This window comes from Giraffa tippelskirchi, chromosome 2 (assembly GCF_054371585.1).
Source record: "Giraffa tippelskirchi isolate mGirTip1 chromosome 2, T2T-mGirTip1v1.2.pri, whole genome shotgun sequence".
In the NCBI taxonomy this organism is placed as follows: Eukaryota; Metazoa; Chordata; class Mammalia; order Artiodactyla; family Giraffidae; genus Giraffa; species Giraffa tippelskirchi.
Genome location: NC_137276.1, coordinates 109,452,698 through 109,476,943, shown reverse-complemented (window position 1 = coordinate 109,476,943; position 24,246 = coordinate 109,452,698). Strand labels below are relative to the sequence as shown.

The window sequence follows — 24,246 nt, the reverse complement described above, 5'->3', positions numbered from 1 at the left end:
TCTATAGAATGCTAATATTAAGGTCAGTTTGGGGTTGCTTAAGGAAAGTAGGTTGTGTGTTTTTGATAAAGAAGGTATGAGGAATGGATTGCATTTTATGAAGGGAAAAGAAAGTATGTCTGACTTACAAGTGGCTGTTTCAGGATGTCAGAACAAATCAATGTGTACAGAAAATGATAAGAAGGTTTGTGGATAGTGGACCCTGAGCAAAGAGTTTTGGGCAGGGTCAGAACAGACTAAGTTTAAAATAAATTTAATTAAGTTTACTTTTAAATGAATTTAAAAGTAAGTTGGTATAAAAACTTGAATTTGACTTTTCTCCCCATTAAGAGGATATGCTTTCTTCAGATGTTGAACTGCCTTTGATAATAGATTTAAGTTTCTCTACCTCTTAAATAATCTGTTCTTTATTTGCCTTTGAAATCCTTTTTGGTTACTTTGGCTAAGTAAATAGCTATTGTCACCGGGACCTATGATCCTATCTGACTGAATGTTCTAAACTGTTATGATATTTATTGACAAAACTTCCTAAATCAAAAACTAATGAAACACTTTTGACTTCTCATTAACTTTGGGATGCTTCAGAGGACCCATCCCAAAGAGAGATATTAAACTAATTAGGTTCATTTGGTATGTCAAATTATATGGGAAGTATCGTCAAATGAGCAATACATCTCCTCAGGTTATAGTGTGGTAAATATTACTAATATAAATATCCTAGAAATTATGTGCTTGCTAAGTCGCTTCGGTCGTATCTGACTCTATGCAACCCCATGGACTGTAGCCCGCTGGGCTCCTCTGTCCGTGGGATTCTCCAGGCAAGAATACTAGAGTGGGTTGCCATGCCCTCCTCCAGGGGATCTTCCTGACCCAGGATCAAACCCACATCTCTTACACCTACCTGCATTGACAAGTGGGTTCTTTACCACTAGCACCATCTGGGAAGTCCTAGTTTCTATTTTTTTTTTTTTCCTAGTTTCTAAAATTTTGATATACCCTGGTAAAATGTTATCAGTCATAATTCTAGTTACTATCTTAAAGTGTTGTCACAGTGGTAACCAATTTTCACAAAAATGCTTTCTCTTCAAGAAGATTTATAGAAAGGACTTTTGGATAAATAGTTTAATGGGATACCTGATGGCTCCACAAAGATTAGCAAAATGATAGGTTTGGTGTGGGAGACTCATGGCTGAAATGTTTACTTATAACTCCACTAATGTTATTAGCTATATTATTTGTATTTTGCCTGTTTTACAAGATTATTTTTTCTTGTATTACCAAGTGTATGACTGAGCCACAAATGAAAATAATGAAGACTAGACTTGAAGCAGTTGATCAAATGTATAACTCAGTATGTGATCAGTGATTGTAATACTGTAGCTCTCAATATGGGAAGATGCAGAGAAGGTATACTTTCCTGGACCATAACTTAGAAGACAAATGCCCAAAGATCTTTGACTATTAAGACCTAGTCCAGTAAAAGCACATTGAGTGGCCTGTCGGCAAAATCTTCTCCAGAACTAGGAATGAGCATTCCTAGCAACATGGGGGTGAAATGATCATGAAACGCCTCCCAAATTATGGTCCAGTTTATGACCATGAGAGAGCCCTCTCAATTACAAACTGGTACTTGGCAAGATCATTTGCCATGACTGAGCAACAACAATAACAATGAGGGCATTTGCCATCTGCCTCTTTAGGGATTGCACCCTGTGCTGCTGCAGCTGCTGACCTTCAACACCCTCTGCAGGGTATCACAGTGGAGAGTGAGGCACTCTGCCTCCAGGGAAACTGGTGGAACAGGTGTTTAGATAGTGAGGTATTTTCAGAAACTGATTTCATGATCCCAGTCCTTGACTCTCTTCATTTCTAGAAAAGCACTGAATCCCTTCATGGTGACATCGGCTCCTCGTGCCTAGTAGAAAACCTTTTGTAAAGTAAGCACTTGATTGCACTGAACTCCTCCTTCACCAAAATCTTATGTACTGACCTTCCCCAACTGCCTCTTTGGAGCAGTCTCTCAGAGCTATCTGAGGTGCTGTCTTCCAGGCTGCAGTCCTCATTTTACCCCAAATAAAACTTAATTCATAACTCTCATGTTGTGTGTCTTTTTGGTCAACAGTATATTGAAAGTAAGTTAGATAATTCTCTATTAAATATTTAATTTATTTGTGTATAACGAGTGGTTTCTTTGGTTAACAAATCCTTTGAACCTGAAATGGAAGTTGAAGCTTTCAGCAAAACAGCAGGATGATGGAGGACAAGATAAATGATCACATATTCCTCATTCTCGAAGTTAAGAACTTTCCCACTAGACATGCACAGAAAGGCTCGTTGGAGGTCAAAAAGGGAGGGGGTACCACCCCATAGCATGTGATGTCAACCTACCCACAGGCCTCTTTGCTGGAATCCATCTTAGTTAAGATGTGGGCACACACAGGAGCACCCTGAGATAAACCGAATATGGACTCAGCAGCAGGCAAAGCAAGATGATCGGCCAAAGGAAATTCAGGAAGAAACACTCATAAAAGTGATTCAAGCTACCTCAAGGCCACAAATCTTCTGAGCCTGCCTGTGTGTCCATCCACACATACTCTTTTTCCTTCTAATAAAGACTTGTTTCACTACTTTCTGTTTCAACGTGGAAGTTCCTTTTACACAGCTGCTGGGCGAGGGCCTTGTCACTGGTTGCTGTCCCTGTTGGTCTAGTGGCTAGGACTCAGAGCTCATTCCTTCCCTGGCCCCACCTCAGTCTTTGGCAGGGAACAGATATACCCTGCTTCAAACGGTAGCAGGCCATCTGTCTGTACCCCACCTATTTCCCCAGTGTCAGCTAGATTCCATGCTGGACTACAAAGCCCCTGCCCCAGATTTCACAGCAATAGTCAGGGTTGAGGTAGGTGTGGGACAGTGGTGGAACACGACCCAGTAAGCTACGTTTGGATCCTGAATTGGATCAAAGATCACAGAGACCCTGGGCTTCCCTGGTAGCTCAGCTGATAAAGAATCTGCCTTCAATTCAGGAGACCCCCGGTTCAACCCCTGGGATGGGAAGAGCTGCTGGAGAAGGGATAGGCTACCCACTCCAGGATTCTTGGGCTACCCTGGTGACTCAGCTGGTAAAGAATCCGCCTGCACTGTGGGAGGCTGGGTTCGATCCCTGGGTTGGCAAGATCCCCTGGAGAAGGGAACAGCTGCCCACTCCAGTATTCTGGCCTGGAGAATTCCATGGACTACAGTCCATGGAGTGGCAAACAATCGGACACGACTGAGCAACTTTCCACTTTCTTTCACAGAGGCCCTACCTCACCCCGTGACAGAAGCTCCACCTCTGATCCCAGCACTGCTTCTACTAGGGAAGGTGGTCTTATCAGACTGGTCCAAGAAGCCACAAGCCAGTGACCCCGGAAGCTTATGAGGTGGGTCTCTGGCTTCCCTGTACCATCCCTGAAGCCGCATTGTACTTTTTCAAACACAATCAAACACAAGAAAGCAACTGGACTCTTGCAATATATATATATATTTTTTTATCATTTCTTGAGGCCGTCGGGGCCGGAGCTGCAGCCTGCAGACATCCCAGGAGAGGGCCAGCCGCGGCCGAGCCCCAGGGAGGTGAGGGGCGTGTGAGGATATTGGTGCCCGGGCGGGAGTGGGGGCCTAGCTTGCTGGTTCTGCACCGCCTGCGAGACCAGTCCAGGAAGCAGCGCCACTTCCTGACTCCTTGGAGCTTCTGCACCCCTTGTGGGCCAAGGCCGCGGGGCGCCCCAGCTGAACCAGCCCTCGCTATCGCGCAAGCGCACTGACGCGCACGGATCTCGCTGCCAGCTGCTTTCCCGCCGCGCAAGCGCACTGAACCGCGCACCACGAGGCGCGATCGCGAACAGCTGGGAGCAGGCCGGAGGGCGATGGGAGGGGCCCCTGTTGCGCTGTGGCTCGGCCGTCGCCCCGCCCACTTCCGGAGGGCGGCTCTTCCGGGCTAAGGCTTTTGGCGTGGGTCCGAGGTGGGGCGCGTCCGGACGACGAAGGAGACGACGATCGACCGTCAGGGCCGTAGCCACCATGGCGTCCAGCGGGGTCCGCGGGCCGACGCCGCGCTGGGGACCGACACTCGGCGGCGCAGCGCTGTTCCTGCTGCTCCTCCCGGCGGTCGCCGCGCAGGGTGAGGGCGGTAGGGGGGCACAGGGTCAAGGGGTCGAGGGGACCGGGCGAGGTGAGGACAGGGGGAGCAGGGTCGGGGTCAAGGAGAGCGGAGGGCAGGGGGTCGCAGCCGCCCGGGGTCTCTGCTCCAGGCCCGCGCGGTTTGCGGGGACGGCCGGGGGCCACCCGAGTGTCCGTCCGTGGCCTGGGCCGGCCCTTTGTCCTGGCTCAGCATTCAGGGTGGTCCGGGACCGCGGGGGCGGCCTGGCCGAGCGCGCTGTCCCCTCTTTAATGGCCCCGCTACCCTGGGAAAGAGCTGTGGAGTGTGGACTCGGGGTCGGAAGCAGAGCTCGAGAGCTTGTCTGACCCACAGCAGGTCAGCGGCTGGAGTCCAGGGGCCTGGCCCTTGTGTGGGCACGGCTGGTGTGTTGGGGGGCTTTGCTCCCCTCGAGGAGACCTGTGTGAAGCTCTTCCATCGATGCCCACTGTGCAGAGTAGACCCCTCCGAGGAGCTCCAGGGTCAGCAGCCAGTGCTTGAACTTGGCCTGCCCTGCGGGAGCAGGTCCTAGGCTCTCCAGACCTTCCCTACCTGGGCAGGTGGGTGGCCCTCCTTGTTTATCCCACCGCTTCTCAGTAACCACCTGTGCCAGGTGCTGAGCCTACATGGTGGTTGGCTGATGGAGGCGCTGAGTTCCTGGGCCGCCTGACCTGGAAATAGCAGTTAGAGGGGTGAGGGGTGAGGAGAGTGCATGGCCTAAGAGCTCAGAAGCTCCAGAAAGGGGGCTGCTGGCGGGCAGCATCCTGTGGGTTGTCTACAGGTGGGTGGGGATCTTGGAGGGTTTGATGGGGGAGCTGTGTGTGGCCTGCGGCGGGTGGGGGGGTAATATCAGTGTGGGGAGCAGAGCCTCCAGCTGGTGACCTCACCCACCTGGGCCAGCCTGAGGGGCCTGTCAGCTGTAGCTGCATCAACTCTGTTCAGCACTGCAAGGCACCTTTCCTCTGTGTGGCCTGAGCGGGTGTGTGTGTGCAATGCTGCGTGTCTCTTCAGTCTCCTCCTAAATACACTTGTGTGCACACTTGTGACATTGTCTCTCAGTGCAGCAGTGGAGTTGCACAGAATAGGGAACTTTCGATTGAAATTGACTTTTCAGCACAAATGTGAATTTTCAGCACAGCAGGATATATGTAGCTGTAGAGAAAGAGTTGTTACAAAGACCTGGCTCCCGTGACCATGTGTCCAAGGAGCTGTGTGAGCTGGTCTGCTTGATCTGGGAGTGCTTTTTACTAAACAGGCTGGATGAGAGCCAAATCTGCTATCACCCAAGAGCCTCTCCTGGGTGGCTGAAGGGCCTCCACTCTTGCATTGTTAGAGTGGGGGTGTCAGGAAATGCCCCCCGTGTGTTTGGCTGCTTGCTTTTCATGCTGGCTTGGCCCTGGACTTCTGAAGCCGCCAGAGACCCCTGTGAGCTGAGTGGGCGGGTCCTGTGACAGTTTGGGAATGAAACCAGACTTAGTATTTCAGGAGAAAAGCCGCTGTTTTTCTAGCCACACTGAGCACTGAGGTGCCTGTTTCCCACAGAGCCTGGGCTTGCTGTGTGATTTTAGTGCTTGTCATACCATAGGAATGTGACTACACCATTTAAGATACTTTGTTTTCCTTGCAAGGATGCTGTGCATATTAGTCAGGAAAGATTACCCTAAAGAAACAGAACCAGCAGGATATATGTAGCTGTAGAGAAAGAGTTATGAGGGACTGGCTCACGGGACCGTGAGGCCAAGGAGCCCCATGAGCTGCCGTCTGCTCAACCAAGGAGAGCTGCCGTCTGCTCAACCAGGGAGAGCTGGCGTGTGGTCCAGTCCACACCTCAAGACTAGGCAGCAGGGAGTCACGGCACAGTCTAAGCCCGAAGGCTCACTGGCAGGGGGAGATGACATCTCAGCTCACAGCAGACTCGTGCTGCCTTGCTGTTTCGTTCTGTCAGGGCCTCAGTGGAGTGGGAGATGCCCACCTCCCTGGAGAGGGCCGGTGCTTTCATCTGTCCACCCGTTCAGATGCTAATGTCTTCTGGAAACACTTTCACAGATACTCCTGGAACTATGTTTTGGGAATTCCCTGGCAGTCAAGTGGTTAGGACTCAGTGCTTCCATTGCCAGGGGCCCCGGTTCCATTCCTAGTTGGAGAAGAACTAAGACCCTGCAAGCCATGAGGCATGGCCAAGAAGAAGAAAGAAATCTTCATAAAAAGGAAACGAGAAACGGTGTTTTACCAGCTCTCTTGGCATCCCGTAGCCCAGACTATTGACAGATAATAGTAATCACCACAGGTGTGTGAACTCATAAACTATCACGACAATCCAGAACCAGCCATGTCTTCTCTGCTGTGCACTTGGGTGGAGGGGAGGCATTAGGAACCCACAAGGTGTTGAAGAGCTTCAGAGAGAAATTCATTGAATTGAAGAAGTTTCGTGGGTTTTGGACCCCACTTTAATTGTGTATGGGGTCAGAGTCCACCTGAGTTTCATCTTTACATCTGGAGGGAAGGCGACCCCTGAAAGGACCTCAGTCTGTTATCCTAAACAGAGGGATCCAGAGGAGCTGGGACTGGAGGTGGGGCTCCTTCGCACTCTTTCAGTCCAGCAGCACTGCGGTCCTGCTGCTGAAAACGGGGCGGGGGGCTCCCAAGCAGGTCACAGGGCATTGGGTGCGTGCACGGGTCTGAACTTTTGCCTTGCTCTGGGCTCTCCTTCCCCCTTTTATGCCGAGGTAGTAAGACAGCCGGGACTTTCTGTCTAAATGAACTTGCTGCCACATTTCTCCTGTGAAGGTGACAGCCCCAGTACCCCCCGTCCCCCACATCCTTTTACCCTGTGCCATGGCCACAGTGCCTGATTCTGGGGACCTTCCACTGCCGCCAGCATGGCCAAATGCAGCCCTCTGGTCTGTTATGTTTCACAGGAAATATTCTTACTTGTTTCCTTGTTAGAAAACATGTCTCTTTACACACGTAGTGTGTGTCCTTCTGTAGTTAAGCAGGACTCACCTGAACCTGTAGGAAAGAACTCAGATGTACCACGGCTGGTATGTCCTGAGAACCCTTTTTCTTTAGCTTAGTTTTCCTGAGAGCACAAGACTTAAGGTTCTCTAGTCACTGGCTCAGAGTCCAAGCTGGAGAGCCCGGCCTCAGCAACATTGCCTCTTCGAGCTTGGAATCTTGGGTGAGCTTTTTGGCTCCAGATTTCCTGTTTCTATGAGGAGATAAATGCCCTGAATGACCAAGAGTGCTCTGTCTCTGAGTCAGATGTAAATAGTTAACATGTTTGCCTTTCTTACTACGCCCTGCTGTTTTCAAGGGCTTTGTGCTGACTCGGTGAGGGCTGTATGACATTGGCACGCTGGGAGCAGGAGGGCGAGGCAGTCCCCTTGGCCTGCCCCTCCTGGCCTCTCTGTTGACTTGTGTTGGCCCGTGACCTGCAGACCCTGGGTCTGTTAGTTCCTGTAAGACCAGTTGTCACACAGGCTTCTACGTTGGAAATTCCCCATGGAGAATTCCTGTGCTTTATTACTGCTGCTCTCTTGGCCTCTGTTAAGATTGACGACAAGGAAGTGCAGGCTTTCTTCAGTTTTTCAGAAGGAATCGAGAGTGGATGTGTTAGGCGTCATGCAGATAGATCCCCACCGTGCCTTCCCACCCAGCACTTTATTAGAAAAAGTTAGAGCTGCAGAGAAAGTTGAAGGAAAGATGGTACAGTGAACTCCAGAATCCCTGTCTGTTCTTGCAGCCTTGGCCACATGTGCTCTGCCTTCCTGTCTGTATCTGCCTGGGACTGCTTATTTACCTATTTTGGCTGTGCGACATGGCTTGTGGGACTGTACTTCCCGGACCAGGGACTGAACCCAGGCCACTGCAGTGAAAGTGCAAAGTCCTACCCATTGGACCGCCGGGAAAGTTGGATTACCCAAACTGATGAGAGCAAGTTGTGATGTGGCCATTTGCCCTAAGTTCGCCAGGGTGTATCTCCTAAGAAGGAAGACATAGCAGAACGTGACAGTCAGGTCTGCATGGTGACCGTTAGGATGTTACTGAACACTTGATTTAACACACACCTTGTGCACACGGATCACCAGTTTCCCAGTAGCATCCTCCGGCCGCTGACCCTGGGCACGCATGTGTCGCTTTTGGCTGTGATGTCTCTTAGCCTCCGTTCCCCTGGGGCAGCCCCTCAGCATGTCCTTGGGCTCAGAGACCCCTTTGCGGTCCCGTCAGTTTCCTCTGATCTGATTCGAGTGCATGTGGGGAGGGTTCAGCCACTGGGTGACTGTCCTTCCTGCACCCTTGGAGGCACCTGCTGCCACTGGTCCTGTGGTCTTGTGGTCATAGGTCATCGCGGCAATACGTTCATCACTCTTCGGGTGCCTTTTCTCTTCCTAAGTACAGTTAAATGGGGTGGGGTGGGGGCTGCTCTGAGACCCTATGTAATCTCTTGTCCCTCCACAAATGGCTCAGTGGTCTTGGCGTCCATTGTGATGGAGACGCTTGGCTGGTTGTCCTTCTCTGTTTATTCCATGCTAGTGTGAAATCATGAACATTCAGGAGGTGAGAATCCATCACTCTGATGTTTAAGTCGTGCCAGTTTGGCAAGGAGGACCCCCCACCCACGCTGGCTTCTGGGCCTTTGTGCCACTGTCGGAGGCAGCAGGCTGTCCAAGGTGACGGTGTTGTCTCCGCCCTGGTTGTGGGGCCAGCTGTTGTCCTGCACGGAGCCTGGTGCCTTGTAGTGGGGACAGAATCATCTACCCTCGGCCCCTTGGTGGACAGAACTCAGAATTCAGCTTTCAGGTGAAGCCGTCCTCACGGCAGCCCTGTGGGGCTCCCCCTCCTGCCATCCAAGGCCGGGGGGTGGGAGGCTCCGAACACCTGTGGCAGCCCTGCCCTCTCAGCCCTGCTGTGAGGGGCTTTTGGGAGCTGTTAGCTTTCTCTGCCCTCCTGGGCTGAATGTGTCAAAATAGTCTAAAATCAGCTTCAACACAAACCTAAGATCACGCCACTGGAGGCTCTGAGAAGGGTGCTATTTAATAGTGATTGCCTTAGAATGGTATGTTGTGACAAAAATGGGCTTTTATTTTTAAAAATGGGATGTAGAAGAGCTACACTATTGAAGAGAAGCGCTCTCAGCCCTCTCAGGTAGCAGTTTACTGTACAGGTCCTGGTCAGCAAACATTACGAATGAGATTGTGACTTAGAGCTAAAGCTCCCTTTCCTTGCATTTTATCATGGGAATCTCAGGAAGTCCATGGAGTTGAGGGACCCAGGTGGTGAGCACTCCTCTGCCCACCGTTGGGTTTGTCTCATTCTGAAATTGCAGACACCCCCACTCCCCCCACTCCCCCCACCCTGCGCCTCCCTGCACAAGCCATTACCAGGAGCTCAGTGTCCCTCCTTTCTTAGATGCATTCTGTGTGCAGTGAGATGCAGGAACCTACGTGTGCCATCGAGTGCATTCCACCTGTGTGACCCTGACCTCTTTCCAGCCTCAGAACAGGCATCTCCAGTGGTCGGGGCCCCACCCAGTCCTACCTGCCCCCCGCAGTTGAGTCTCACCTGTCCCAGACCCTGTGCTATGGGCCTTTGTGGGGGCCTTTCCCGGTCCTTGTGGTCTGTAGAGTCATCTCTGTGCGGGCGTGCTCCTCTTTGGGGCTGAAGAGTGTCCCACTGCAAGACCCTCCAGCCACCTCTGTCCCCTGCCCCCTAGGCACTGCATGTGAGGAGGAGGTGGTGCTGGGAGGGGAGGGGAGCATGCGCCCACTAGGCAGGAGAAGCCGCCTGGCAGCTCTCTGGACCTGTGGGGAGGCCGAGGGGCATGCATGGTGCCTGGACCCCCTGGGCCGTGTTCAGCGCTCAGCTGTTACTATATGTGAAGTTTGCTGTCAGCCCTCCTGTGCACCAGGGGTCCTGGTGTGTCAGGGACACAAGACAGAGTGGAATTGCTGCATCTCGGGGGAGCATCTGTTTGTTCTCAAGTGGCTGAGCTGCTCTGCACACCTACTGACACGCTGCGAGCCCCCACCCTCACCAAGGTTTCGCATCCTCGGTTCTGGTGGGTGTGCAGTGGGACCTGGCTGTGACTCCTGTGCCTTTCCTGCTGGCCAAGGGTTGTGCTCGGGCCTCTTGAGTGTGCGCGCATGTCGGGGCAGCCTGGGGTGAAGAGCAGCTGCTTGATGGTGGGTTGGAGAGTCTTTGTTCGTGCACCAGCTCTCCCCTGACTGGCTCGAGTTCCAGAGCTGTTAGCTGCTCAGCTTTGAGTCCTTCCTGTAGTGGCTGTCCTGTGAAGATGCCCAAGGGACGGGGGTGTGCGGGTTGCTCCACGGGGTTGGAACAGCTTCTCCCTCCTCCCTGGGGGACTGGCCAGGGGCTGAGGCCTGGCTCAAACCCAGCCTGGTGCTGCTGTGGCCTTCGGCTCCAGAGTGTCTGCTGAGAAGCTGGTCAGTGGTGCCCAGGCAAGAAGCAGGTGGCCATCTCCCAGGAGACCCCTGGGGTCAGGCCCACGCACAATGCTGGCATGTCCTCACAGGACTCTGCTCATAGAGGCTCAGTCGTGGACCTTGAAGGCTGGGTGTCCCTTTCCAGGTTCTGAGCACGACTCACTTAGCCCTCCTGGTGTTGACACTGCAGGATTCTCAGTGATGTTCATTCTTTCCCTGCAGGTTGTTCTCAGAACACAAGCAGAACCTGTGAAGAGTGCCTGAAAAACGTCTCGGTAAGTGGTACGCGATCAGCGCATGATCCAGAAGCACACTGGCCAGCTCTGACTCCAGGGGCCCCGTGCATGGTATGGGGTTCAGGGAGGTCAGTAACAGCTTTTCTTGGGTGATTTAAACTGTCTCAGGAGAGCTGCACATACCACCGAGTGTTATTAACGTGCTGCTTCAGCTCCTGAGAGCAAATGTGTAACAGGCTCACGGCCAGGAACGCATATGAGCCCCGGGGCCCGCAGGTGTGGTGTTGGGTGAGCACAGGTGCTGGGGGCGGGGGGGCATGTTTAGCCCCTAGTCTGTGACTGTCGACCTGTGTCCAGGGCTTCCTGGGCGTCATTCCACCTTGCAGGCCTGTTGGGACAGGGGCTGGACTGTTCTACACATGAGCCCTGAGACATGGCAGGTGTGCCTGGAGCCCTCTCAGCCCCCCTATTCTCACCCAGTGCTGAGCATTAGCTCTCCTGCTGAGGGGCCCTTGAGACAGAGCACCCCATGTTCTTTCTCATCTCTGGGGTTGGGGGTTGCCTAGATGACAGTGGATGCACACACCCTCTGAAGGCCTGACTCCCACTCTGAACCCAGGCAGGGGAGGGCTTCCTTGGTGGCTCAGTGGTGAAGAATCCACCTGCTGAATGCAGAAGACACGGGTTTGATCCCTGATTGGGGAAGATCCCACATGCCTCAGAGCAACTAAGTCCCTCCGCTATAAGCACTGAGCCTGTGCTCTGGAGCCCGTGCTCTGCGACGAGAAGCCACCACAATGAGAAGCCCACGCGTTGTAACTAGAGAAAAAGCCTGAACAGCAGTGAAGACCAGTGCAACCAAAAGTAAAGAGTGCAGAGGAAAGCCAGGCCTTCAGTGTGTGACTCCTTGAAGCACAAGAGCTGCTAGAAGGGTCCATAGGCCCCTGCAGCCTGCCAGCGCCCTGTGTGGTTCACCACGTGCTTGTACCTCGTTATCTAAAAACAGGACAGAGATGGTCGCAGAGCTACCACAGAGGAGAACTCACTTCAGTGCACTCCAGGGGCTCTCAGTAAAACTGCAGGGGAAGGATGGAAGATGAGATGTTTAAAACTTGACGGTTTTAAAATGGAGGATTTCCCCCCAATTTTTAAGTCAGGAAAGAACCACTGAAATGGAAGGGATCCTCATATGGCCAAAATGAAGAGGGCCTTGCTGCTGTTTGTGACTTTGAACATGAGGCACCACAGTGTACACTGCCTCAGTGGTCCTGGGACCCCGGGTTTCATTGTGACATTTTTTTGGTAACAGACTCTCACCCTAACTTGGGATGGAAAAAATAACATTATTTTCTATCCTGTTAAAACCTGGAAGAAAAACAACTTAGTGAAATCTTTACTTTCACGGATAAAAATACCCAGAATGTTCTCACTTGGGTGGGCTTGTTAGGTGGCTCAAACTTCCCATCTGAGCCGGCACCTGCCCGGCTCTAGGGCCCTGCCTGGTGTGCCAGCCAGGTCCCCACCACGTGTTCCAGGGACACGGGCAACACGGCTTCATGTTCACTAGCTCCACTTTCTCTTCAGTTGCATCATCTTTAAAATGGACCACTCAGTGCAGTTGTAAAGGTCAAGTTATGGTCTTTGCAAGGTAATAACCTTGGGTGGACACCACTCAACTGCCTGGCTTGGCCCCTCCTGCAAGGGATGTGGACCCTCCTATGAGGCACATGGGGAGGCACACAGTGCCTGCCTTGCTGCCAGTACTGCAGGAAGCCACGAGGAGTGGAGTGCCGGTGGAGGAGCTTTGGGTGAGGAGGGCCCTGGTGGGTGGGTGGAGTTGAGCTGCTGTGCTGGAGAGGGGGCGGTACAGGGCGGATGCTGGCCCGTCTGACCTCTGACATCCTGTCCTCGACTCTTGCAGTGCCTTTGGTGCAACACGAACAAGGTGTGCTTGGACTACCCCGTGAGCAGAATCCTGCCGCCCAGCTCCCTCTGCCGGCTCAGCTCTGCACGCTGGGGCGTGTGCTGGGGTCAGTCACCACTTTTTTTGGTTTCTTGCAAAACCAGTGTCGTTTTGAACATTCTGGTTGTGCTTAGTGAAGGGAAGACACCGGAAGTGGGGATCGCCGGTGAGAGTGCTGGTGTCTGAGAGAGGAGTGGTCCAGGTCTGACGGCCGTGGCCTCAGTTCTACAGGCGTCTCCCACATCCCGGGGCCGCGCAGGTGGCGTCAACACCTGTCCCGGTAGTGGTGCTTCTCCTGGGGAGACGCACGCTCGGTGGTACCCAGGCTGCTTTCTAGTGGCCACATGAGTTGGTGGGTGGTACGTGCTGCCACCTGGAATTCATTTTTATGAGTTGGGCTTATTAATCCTTTCCTTAGTGGCTCAGGTCCGAGGCCTTCCAGAGGCCCGCCTGGCTGCAGGTTGTGGGAGCCAGTGCTCTCGCAGGGAGTTGTGATGGTCTGTTTGTGTGTTTGCGTTTTGGGTTCATCTGCAATTTATTCTCTGTGTTACCTTTTTTCTAAATGATTTCTGTCTCAGAATCTGTCAGCCTTCAACTGAACAACTCACTTCTGATTTCACCTGCTGAAACCTAGGGGACCCAGAAGTTTGTGTCTATGTGAGTGTGTGTGTGTGTGTGTGTGCATGTACATGTGTAGAGGCATGCCTGTTGATGTTCACGCAGCTGGCTGTACTCATGGCCACCCTCGCTCCAGAAAGGCTCCCTGGGCCTTGCCAGCATCTGCTTCGTCCTAGTGTCTGTCTCCCCTGGGACCTTCCCTCCTACCTGTTCTGCAGAGCTGGCTCTGGCTCCAGGGAACCGTGGGCATCTTGGGCTTTAACTGTTAAAGTGCTTTTAACAGTTGGAAGCGTGACTCCAAACACAGGGCGCACTTGAGCCCTCATTCCCTCTCTCTGGGCCTGAACTCTAGAGTACACGCATGCATGTGCCACATACATGTGTGTGTACAGACATTTGTATTCTAGAGGACACGCATACATATGCACGTACATGTGTGCAAACACACTTATACTCTAGAGGACAAACACATGCACGTACATGTGTGTGGGGATACACACACATACTTGTGTACTCAGTGGGTTGTCACAGGAGCCTGCAGGTGATGCCACTCAGCAAGACACACAGACCGCATCCAGCACTTGCCTGTCCCCTGGGACCCCACGGGCGACTGCTGTGGTGCACTGGTGGACATTGGGCTGTATATGGGCTACCGTGTGCTCCTGTGTGGGCTGAACGCAGATGCCTGCCGCCCTGGGCATGCCCTTAGGAGCGGACTGCTGGCTCACACCAGCAGTTTAGCCTGTCGGCCACACATTTCTCAGGAGTGGCCGCCCCAGTCAATGCTGCTTCAGACGGGGTGGGGCCTTGGTCAGTCCTTTTCTGTGATGTGAGGTTCCCTCCCTGGGGCTGTGAGCACAGCTGGACACAGGACATCTTGCACTGGGCAGTTTGGGGAGGGGGGCTCTGCACTCCACACAGGCTCGCACTGGGTGAGGGGGTGCTGGGGGCAGTCTTCATGGTAACAGAAGGGTGGAGTGCCCGCTGTTCCTAGAGAAAGCGTGATGGACTTGCTGGGTTCATCCTTGGGCAGGCAGGGAGCTGGGATCTTGTCCAGGGGAGCCTTGCGGTCAGGCCGCTGGAGACACTCCTGGCTCACCTGGTCACAGCACACCCCGCTCTCACGCAGGCCTGCGCCCCGGGTGCTTTCTGTTCTTAGAGATGACTGTGGGACATCTTATCCAGTTCTAGGCATAATCATGTGGGCTTGTGATTGTGACAACCTTAAATGTATACATTCAGTTGGAGAACAGCGAAGTCGCTACCATTTGGCCCCTTTTCCAGGACCAGGTCTCTCTCTGCTCAGGTCTAATACATCCTGTTTCCCATCATGGTGAGGTTTCTGTTTCTGCTTTATAACCGGCTCTAGCTGCTGACGAGAGAGGCTCCTGTGGGGGCAGGTGTGTCTTAGAGCCACAGTCTTCTCAGTCTCACTGGTTTTTAAAGTTGATTGTTCGGGAGTTCTGTAGTCCAAAAGTCACACCCTCTGCTTGCGAGCGTCTTGTGTTACTTCTATTTCTTGTGTTTCTGGCACTTCCAGGATAGGTCAGAGGAGAAAAAACCATAAGATTCACGGCCAGTGCTGTTATGCTGGTAGCCTGAGGTGGCTCTGGGGTGGGGGCACCAGGGTGGTGGGCATCTGCCTCCCCCGCCCCCAGCCAAGAAACCGGCAGGGTCGAAGGTTATCAGCTGCGGGAGGCAAGTCCAGTGCTGCAAGCTGTCATGGGAAGGTCCCACCACCATCCAGGAGTACAGGGCGGGGCTGAGCTGACTGGACGGTGCCAGGCTGTCCTGTGAGAAGCTTTGGTGTGAATGGAGTGGAAAAGTACTGACCGGCTGGTTTTAATTTGTCAATCCTCAAGAGAAGCTGGAAAGAATTGGAACTTGTCCTAAGTGTGTTTCGTCTGGACAGGAAACCATAGTCAGCTGATGGCGGCAGTGCCGTTTTCCAGCCCCTGGGTGTGCCTTGGCCTGGGCCCTGGCTCTGGCAAGCCCTTGGCCTGCACAGGCGGACATGCCTCCTGCTGGCCTTTGACTCAGGTCGTCAGAGCAGGGCTGGTCTCCCTGGTTTTGTCAGCTTTTCTCAGGCTGGAAACATCTCTCCAGCATCAGGTGGTGAGGAAAGTTACCTGTTGCTTGAAGTTGATGGAAACTGGTAACTCAGTCACAGAAACAGGCTGGAGGAAGCTGGGGCATTGCTCCACACCCCTGGTTCTGGAGACCTCATGGGGGAGGGGCGTCCCTAGTTCTGGATACCCCCATGGGGGAGGGGCACTCCTAGTTCTGGAGACCCCCCACGAGGAGGGGCATCCCTGGTTCTGGAGACCCCACGAGGAGGGGCGCTCCTGGTTCTGCAGACCCCACGAGGAGGGGCGTCCCTGGTTCTGGAGACCCCACGAGGAGGGGTGTCCCTGGTTCTGGAGACCCTTTGTGTAGGGGGCATCCCTGGTTCTGGCGACTCCTTGGGGAAGGGGCATCCCTGGTTCTGGAGACCCCACGAGGAGGGGCGCTCCTGGTTCTGGAGACCTCATGGGGGAGGGGCGTCCCTAGTTCTGGAGACCCCATGGGAGAGGGGCGCTGCTGGTTCTGGAGACCCCCACGAGGAGGGGCGTCCCTGGTTCTGGAGACCCTTTGGGGAGGGGGCATCCCTGGTTCTGGAGACCCCATGGGGGAGGGGCGCTCCTGGTTCTGGAGACCCCATGGGGGAGGGGCGCTCCTGGTTCTGGAGACCCCCACAAGAAGGGTCGTCCCTGGTTCTGGAGACCCTTTGGGGAGGGACATCCCCGGTTCTGGAGGCCCCAAGAGGAGGGGCATCCCTGGCTCTGGAGACTCTGCAGGGAGGGGTGCTGCTGGGAACACTCAGGCCCTAACTCTGTGCCTTTGAACCTGCAGTGAACTTCGAGGCCTTGATCATCGCCATGTCAGTGATCGGGGGCTCCCTGCTCCTGGGGGTTGCCGTCTGCTGCTGGTGCTGCTGCAGGAGGAGCCGGAGCCGTCGGCCAGACAAGAGCGAGGAGAAGGCCATCCGGGAGCGCGAGGAGCGCCGGGTCCGGCAGGAGGAGCGGTGAGGCCCAGCCTGATCCAGGGGCAGCAGGGTCGGGCGCTCCTGCTGCCTGAGCTTCCTCCACACCTGAAGAGCAGGACCACGTGGAGTGTCCACAGGGTTTTCTCAGGGTGGTGCAGAGGGTGGAAAGCTGAGTGTGGGGGCTGGGCCAGCATGGCTTCTAGGGGGTCATCCAGTCCTGAGCCAGCAGAGGCTCAGCAGGAGGAAGGCATTTAACTAGGTCTCCTGTCCATCTGAGGCCTAACTGGGCTTCTTGTGTGGCCAGTGCTCTGGTGACCATGTGTCCCTGGTCCTGGAGCCCTTTGGCGAGTGTGTGCAGTGCGGCCAGGGTTGGGGGTGCTGGCCTGCAGCTGCTGGGGGCCAGGACCCATGTACTCCCCACTGTCTTCAGAACCAAGGAGATCTTTGCTGATTTGTTTTTATGTGAAAAGAAGTTTTCTAAAATCACAGTAAGGGGCACTGGAATTGGTTTTATTGAAAGGAAGAGTTGAATGATGTGCCATCAAAGCAGCCTTGAGTGTGTGCTTAACACCTGCCCATCCCAGTGGGAGTGGCCATGGTCAAGCTGTCCTGTCCGGTCTGGCTCCAGGCCAGAGGATGTGAGAGGCACAGCTGTTAGAATTACACCATAGTTTGGTGCTAAACCAGATTTCTCTGTTTTAGGAGAGCGGAGATGAAGTTGAGACATGATGAAATCAGAAAAAAATATGGTAAGAACAGTGGGCTCCCCATTTCTGTTGGCAGGGGCTGCCCTGCCTTCCCAGTCACGTTGAGTGCGGGCAGTCTCTGCTGTGTTGGGGGTGGCTCTGCAGGAGCATGCGGTTGACCACTGGTCCCCCAAGTGTTTGTGCCTCCGTCGGCCCTCCCGGTACCTACGTGCCAGTGAAGTACTGCCTCCCTTCCCCTCTGCTCTGATTGGCCTTCCAGTGGGGGAGCTTCTGAACTGCGGGGCCCTGCGTGCCCGGCCCTCATGCTGGAGTTGCTCCTGGCCTGACTCCCCACCCTCTCGGCAGTGACCACACTTAGGCCTTGTCCTGGGAGCTGTGTCGTGTTGTTCCAGCGTTTGCTTGCAGAGGTTTTCCATGGGGGGACTGTTTTCCTTGGTGTTAGGAGCACTGAACCTGCTCCTGTGTTCAGTTGATTCTGTGCTGATTCTCAAACCACCGAGATCATTGGTGTTTTCTGCACTTGGTTTCCTACGAAATTGGAAATTGTAGAAAGGCGCTTTTTGACAACTGATTAAAGTTAATGTAAATAAGAGACAGGTGGGTGTGTGCTCGCATATGTGTGTGTACACACAGACACAAACACATATGTACACAGCAGAGCACAGGCAGTGATGGGACCCTGGACCTGTGCCCAGCCTGCACAAGGCCTTTTCTGGAGCAGTAAGAGATTCCCTGTATTCCTTTCAAGGAGCTCATCAGTTGCCCTGTAATTGCACTGATGGAATTAACTTGTACACGTTTGTGTGAAGCCCTCTGAATGGCCTGGACTGTGGAAGGAACGCCTGACCATGGGAAGAATGCGGGGCGGGGTCAGAGCTGAGCCTGATTGACACACAGGACACAGCGCAGAGAAACCCGCTGTCCTTTGGCTTCCTCCTCACAAGGCAGCTATCGTCTGTTTTTCCCTCTAAACTAGAAGTAGCACCAGGAGCTGGTTTGGGGGTTTTTTTCCCAACAGGACCTTAACAATACTGCTTGTACTTGATACTTGGCACATGATCGTTTCCTACCCCAAACCAGCTGTGTGTTTCTCCCCAGCTGAGCTCACCATCTTCCCCTGACAGACAGCACCCTCCCTCTGCGCGTACCTGGCCCTGTCATCCCCCACACCCCAAGCCCTGTGGGGAGGAGAGTTTTGGAGTGGCTCCAGCTGTTACAGAGAGAGAGAGTATGCTTCTCGCACAGACAGCTCCTGGTCTTCAGGTGTTTAGCTCCTTCACTGTCGAACTGACAAGTCACCTTCTGCCTGTGGCCTTAATTCTGAAAATTAATCAGGATTTATATAGAGCATCTTAAGTATGGTGCTTTTCTTTTCTTCTGTATAATTTAGCCAGCCACGGAGGGATGATACAGTGGCTTTCTTATTTCTTTCTGGATCAGCAAACAAGTCTTTTTTGCTTAGGACCTATTTTTCTTAGAAGTATTGTTTCCAGTAAATTTCACTTTGGTTTTAACGTCGCCAGTGGTGTGACTTTCTCAGAAGGGTAGTGTCTGAGCTGCTTGCACACCTGTCTTCCTTGGGGCTTCAGTAAACCTTCACACGGGCTTCTGTGGAAACCGTGCACAGCCTCATGTGCCGTTTTCTGGCTCTTGTTGCCTGTGGCTGAGTGTATTTCTAATCAGGCTTGTTTTGTTTTCAGGTTTGTTTAAAGAAGAAAACCCATATGCCAGATTCGAAAACAACTAAGATACACTTGGTGGCGTGGCGAGCAGTCTCCAGGCCTCTAGTCAGCAGGGACCCCGCTGCCCGTCTGCCTCCCGCCCTGGGGTAGGAAGCTGCCTTGGGCCAAGGCCTGGGAGCTTCTGTTTCCTCTTCTCTCATTTCTGTATTTAGCCATTTGAGACACGAAGGCTGTCAGGGCTTCTCTGTTGTTCTGTTGTCCACTTGGGGAGGAAGCGGCACACCTCAGGCCTCCACTCGTCTGTGAGCCAGTGCAGACGGCCCTGCATCTGGGCCCACGAGGTCCACGTGCAGGAAGCAGAGTGGTGCAGTCCGTCCTGGGACCTCCCCCAACCCCTGTCATTTCCCCTGCATCTTGGGGCCCAGGATGCAGTCTGACCTCGCCCACACCAAGTAGCATTGAGCCGTAAACCTTTTTTTTTAATTATTGGATATTATTCTCCCACCCAAAAGATTCTCCCAAAAAGCTTTATTGTCAAAGTTCAGACCAGCTATGGGGTGATTTTTCAAGGTTGTGTTTTTACTGGTACATCAAGATATTTTTCTAGCGTTCATCTGAATTATAAAACCTCCGATGGGCAGTCGTCGGTCAGGTGCTATTGTGTCCTGGGGGTGGGAGGGCCTCCTGAGGCTCTGCCTGCCTTCTCTTCAGCCCCACTGAGCGTCAACCTCGGGATCGGGGTCTCCTGAGTCAGACCCTCCCTGCTGTCTCTGGTGGTCACTCAGGACTTGCAGGTGACCACAGGCCCTCCCTCGAGAGGAGGGACCGCCGATGGAATCTCCACACATAGGCACTGGCGGCTGTCCCTCTTGTCCACCGACCCTAGCTCCCTAACCATCATCTGTCTCGGCTTGTTCTGGGAATCTCCCACAGAAGGGGCGTTGGGTGCCGTGGTGCCGTTCCTTTCTTCCAGATCAAGATGCGTGCCCGCAGTCAGTAGCCCTTGCGCTTCCTGGCAGGGACAGCAGATGGTGAAGTCACTGTGAACAGCCTTTCTTAAAAAAAATCTGAAAATAGTCCTAGCTGCCATATTGTTTTAAATGAGAAAAACATTGAGCTTTGGGAAGGAAGGTGAACATGCACAATAAGTAGGGGCATTCATGCGGATCCAGGGGCCGGAGGACATTGTCACACGGTCGCATGTGCCTGGTTAGCCGCACGGATCTGTGTTTGACCTCGCAGTCCCACCCTCACATTTCACAGACCAGAAACAACCTTTAACAAAGTCTTTTGTCCTATTTCTCTGATTTCTTGGGCATTTGATAGCAATGAAAGTATTATGAAACATTCCTAAATATAACAGTCTGCAAATTTTTACTTTATGCTATTTGTTCATAAACTTTGTAGTAGACTTTAATGAACTTTGTATTAACATGGTAGTTAGTTTGGATGTAAAAATCACTCTTTCTTGACTTGAGGCTGCTGAGCTGAAAGCAGAGCCGGGTTGTAGATACACGGGTTGTTAGAGCGGGTTGCTGGGGCACGTGCCACCCTCCCAACACAGCAGAGAGCCCTCCCGGGACGGCTCCGCAGTCTCCTATTCTTCTGAAGCAGCACCAAGAGCAGCCAGAGATTGTAACCTCAAGGAAACCACGAGTCTGAGTGCCTTAATCTTGAACCAGTTTCCAATCAGCTGATTAATACATGCATTTGTTGACTATGCCTCGTGTTCCTTGTGTTTCGTTTCTGGGGGCTGTGGACGTGAGTGCTTGGGGCAGCAGGGCTGCTGGAGTAAAGACGGGCTTCAGGACCCACTGGCACGAGTGCGCAGCCTGCTCCTAATGCCAGGCTGGTAGGGATCCTCCACACCACAAGCTGAGTGGTCCCCGGGCCCCACCATGCGTTCATTCCTCCTGCAGCTCCCCTGCTTCAGACCTGTGACCAGCACAGACATCTCCCGCCTCGTCCCCCACTCCCTTCCCCTCCCCAGGGTCTCAGTGCCTGGTGTGAGGATGGCCCCTCCGTCTTCTGAGTTGCTGCTTAGTTGGGTTTTTTTTGAGCACAAGCCACGTGTCTCTTTTCTCAGCCCTGCCATAAACGTTCTCTGCTCCAAACTCCGAGGTTAGTCTCAGTCACAGGGTTGCTGAGGGCAACTGGAAGGGACGGGCAGGCAGGGCACTGCCAGCGCCTCCAGGCCGCCACGGGAGGAGGTTGGACCTATTCACACCTGGGACTGGGATCTGCTGCCTCCCCTCAGGAAGGGAAACCACAGTGGGGGTCAGGCTAGGTGGCTGCTTGGGGAAACTGGCCCACCTCCCGGGAAGGTTCCAGGCACTCACTGCCCACCAGCGCTGGCTGAGGGACAGTGAGGTTGTGCTAGCCCACAGGGAGCCTGCCTGCTCAGTGACTAAATCCAGGGGTCCAGGCACCAAAATGAGCAGGAGCCTCTTCAGGGGCCACAAGAGTCCTGGGATCTGGAGTACGCGGTGGCAGGTCCAGGGTCAGAACTGGGCTGGCAGGTTCACAGCTCACCCACCCCCACCCTGCCCTGCCCCTGTCAGCTTACCCTAGGCCCTGTGACCTCAATTCCATGTTCCCGCACCTCTCCCTGAGCCCGCTAGGCATCACAGGCCTCTGACGACAGCCGCCTGAACGTGGGCTCCATGATCTGTGACTGCACTGTCCAAGCTTGCCACCCACAGTCATGGTCAGCAAGTCAGCAACTGGCCTCCAGGGGGCAGTCTAGCATGTTCTCAACAGCCAGACCCCTGGCGGGCCACCTGCCCTGATCAGGCCGCTTCCCCGCACTGTCTGGGGGTGCACAGGGTGTGGCTGAGCATCTGGGCTCCCTGCTGCCTGCTCACCAGGCCCATCAGCTCCAGTGATGTCATAGTCAGGTCAGGCGCTGCGGACGACAGAGCCAGAAGGTCGACTGGCCTGAGGTCAGTATGGAGGCACAGGCGTCAGGTGGTCTCAGCTGTCAGGGCTGGGAGAGGAGAGGGAAGCAAGTGCCAGGCCAGCAGCTGGAGGGAGCCCAGTGGCCGAGTTAATTCACCCCAGCAGCTGTGACCCTTGGGGCCTGGCTGTGACCCCAGCCACTCTTCAGGACTCCTCTGCCCTGTAACAGCCAGAGGGGGCTCAGAGGATCTTGGAATGCCTCTGCTCCAGTCACCGTGACAAGACCACTGACTCGAGGCATATACAACAGACATTTCCTGTCTCACAGTCTGGAGGCCAGGAGTCTGGGCCCTAGGCGTCTCAGGCGGCCCCTCCTGTGGAAGCGTGTGGCCGTCTCTCTTTATGTCTGTCCTCCTCTCCTTGGAAGGACCTGGACAGATGGGATTAGGGCTCACCCAGTGACTTCGTTCTAACTTCATTTCCTCATTAACTATCCCCTCTCCAGAGCTTGACATTCTGAGTGCTGGGATTAGGGCTTCGGCTTGTGAATCTAGGGGATACGACCCAGCTCATCGTATGCAGGGAGCCCCACATTTGACCTTTGGGGTGCAGTAGCCTGTGGCACCCGCTCTGGGATGCAGGGCTCTGCTCACCATCTCAGCGGCAGGGGTGGGTTCCACAGCTTCCCAGGCCTATCTGTAGGGCAGTCTTCCCTTTGGTGCCAGGCACCAGTGGGGAGGCACCAAGTGAGCTCGTCCCTGACACATGCTGGGCCTCTGGTTCCCACGGGCCCACAGTGAGCTAGACTCGAGTAGGACCCATCCTCATCTGGCCTCCACAGGCCCCACTCTGGCCAGCGGACCTTGGTGGATTGCCAGGTCCCCACAGAAAATGTTAGCCATTCAGTCATATCCGATTCTGCGACCCCCGGGTTGTAGCCCGCCTGGCTCCTCTGTCCTTGCCATTCTCCAGACAAGATTACTGGAGTGGGTTGCCATTCTCTCCTCCAGGGGATCTTCCCGACTCAGGGATTGAACCCGTCTCCTGCATTGGGAGGCAACTTCTTTATCACCTGAGCCACTGGGGAAGCCCCTGCAGAGCCGGTAATAACCCCTGAGGGTCAGGGATTTCCTTTGCTCCAGGACAGTGGCCGTTGAAAATGGCTACAGGTCCATCTGGGGAAGCCCTGAGAGCCACTCCATGGTCTCCCCTGTGGCTGAGTGACAGGGTCCTTTCTCACCAGCCTGGAGACCACTGGGGAAAAGCCAGGTGTCCCCATTACCGTCACAGCTGGGTTTTGCCCGAATGTGTATGCACACTCAGTCATGTCTGATTCTGTGACCCCATGGACTGTAGCCCACCAGGCTCCCTTGTCCATGGTATTTCCCAGGCAAGAATACTGGACCAGGTTGCCATTTCCTTCTCCAGGGGATCTTCTAGACCCAGGAATCAAACTCACCTCTCTTGCATCTCCTGCATTGGTAGGCGGGTTCTTCACCAGCTGAGCCACAGGGGAAGCCTTTGCCAGACTTCGGGAAGCCTTTGACCAAAAGACCTAGAATTTTCCTGCCTGCTAGCTTAGCAGCTATGCATCAGTTTCATTCTCAGGGCCCCTCGCCTGACAGTTCCTGGGGCTCAAAAAATTCCGATTCCTCTCCTTCCTTCCAGGTGACATATTATTTGCTCCGGGTCTATCTCTAGCTTCTGGTGTTGACCCCTGGCATCCGACCCATTCCATGGCAGACTCTCCAGTCTGCAGAGGCTGCTGAGGGCGTTTTGCCTGTGCATTTCCCCATAACTCGGTTCAGAAAGTGCCCTGAATTTGGCTGGTGGGGCAGGGTGAAGGCTCACGTACCAGGCCCACCAACGGTCTCGTTTCCAGGAGCCCAGACCTTTGCTCCACAGCAGCGAACCCACCTTGGCTGCCCACTGCCCTCGCCTGTGCCAGGCCCCGCCTCCAGGCACGCCCACTACCCTCTCCCGTGCCAGGCCCCGCCTCCAGGAACGTCCATTGCCCTCCTCTGTGCCAGGCCCCGCCTTCAGCACGTCCACTACCCTCTCTCGTGCCTGGCCCCGCCTCCAGGCTCACCGGTCTCCTGGGTTTGGGGAGGAAGGGACTCACAAGGTGGTTTTTCCCCAGCGTCTCCAGGTGATGGTGATGCACAGCAAGTCTTAGAACGACTGCCCCAGAGGCTTGCTCCGCGTGGTGTGGCCCGGGTTAAGTAGCCTGGCGTCACCTGGGAGCTCGATCGGCTTGCAGAGCGTCAGTGCCCACGCAGGGCCTGATAAACCAGAGCCTGTGCTCCTCCTAGATGCCCTGACAGTTTGTCTGGAGTGTCCCGGCTGAGCACCGCCCACCAGGGCTCTCTAGCTGCAGCTGCGTCGGAATCCCGGAATCCCCCGGAAGGCTCTTAAAACCCGCTTGGCTGGGCCCCGCCCCAGAGTCTCTGATCCAGCCTGTGCACCTGCAGCCTGTTCCCAGAAGACGAGGGTGCTGCCC

General features: G+C 54.2%; 1 protein-coding gene and 1 long non-coding RNA gene across 3 annotated transcripts; one reads left to right on the top strand and one right to left on the bottom strand.

The window, feature by feature from the left end:
* The first annotated feature begins 3,992 nt into the window (after window positions 1-3,992).
* Window positions 3,993-20,570, top strand: PTTG1IP (PTTG1 interacting protein). Of its 2 annotated transcripts, XM_081570133.1 has the most exons (7): window positions 3,993-4,159; window positions 5,040-5,051; window positions 10,840-10,892; window positions 12,775-12,883; window positions 16,327-16,498; window positions 17,162-17,208; window positions 18,867-20,570. In XM_081570133.1, exons 1-7 carry the CDS (start codon window positions 4,060-4,062, stop codon window positions 18,911-18,913), a joined length of 540 nt encoding a protein of 179 aa, XP_081426259.1. In that variant the 5' UTR covers window positions 3,993-4,059; the 3' UTR covers window positions 18,914-20,570. The 2 variants fall into 2 exon arrangements, with proteins under 2 accessions (XP_081426259.1, XP_081426258.1); XM_081570132.1 differs by lacking the exon at window positions 5,040-5,051.
* LOC145538304 (uncharacterized) lies at window positions 16,949-21,661 on the bottom strand. The gene is made up of 2 exons (XR_014076768.1): window positions 21,415-21,661; window positions 16,949-17,694 (listed from the first exon to the last, which is right to left on the bottom strand). It is a non-coding gene; the product is annotated as an uncharacterized LOC145538304 (long non-coding RNA).
* Between the last annotated feature and the right edge of the window lie 2,585 nt (window positions 21,662-24,246).

Coding starts and splice junctions, on each gene's coding strand:
- PTTG1IP (XM_081570133.1), top strand. CDS start 4,060: ATGGCGTCCAGCGGGGTCCGCGGGCCGACGCCGCGCTGGGGACCGACA. Junction 16,499..17,161: donor CGGGTCCGGCAGGAGGAGCG/GTGAGGCCCAGC, acceptor TCTCTGTTTTAG/GAGAGCGGAGATGAAGTTGA. Junction 17,209..18,866: donor TGAAATCAGAAAAAAATATG/GTAAGAACAGTG, acceptor TTTTGTTTTCAG/GTTTGTTTAAAGAAGAAAAC.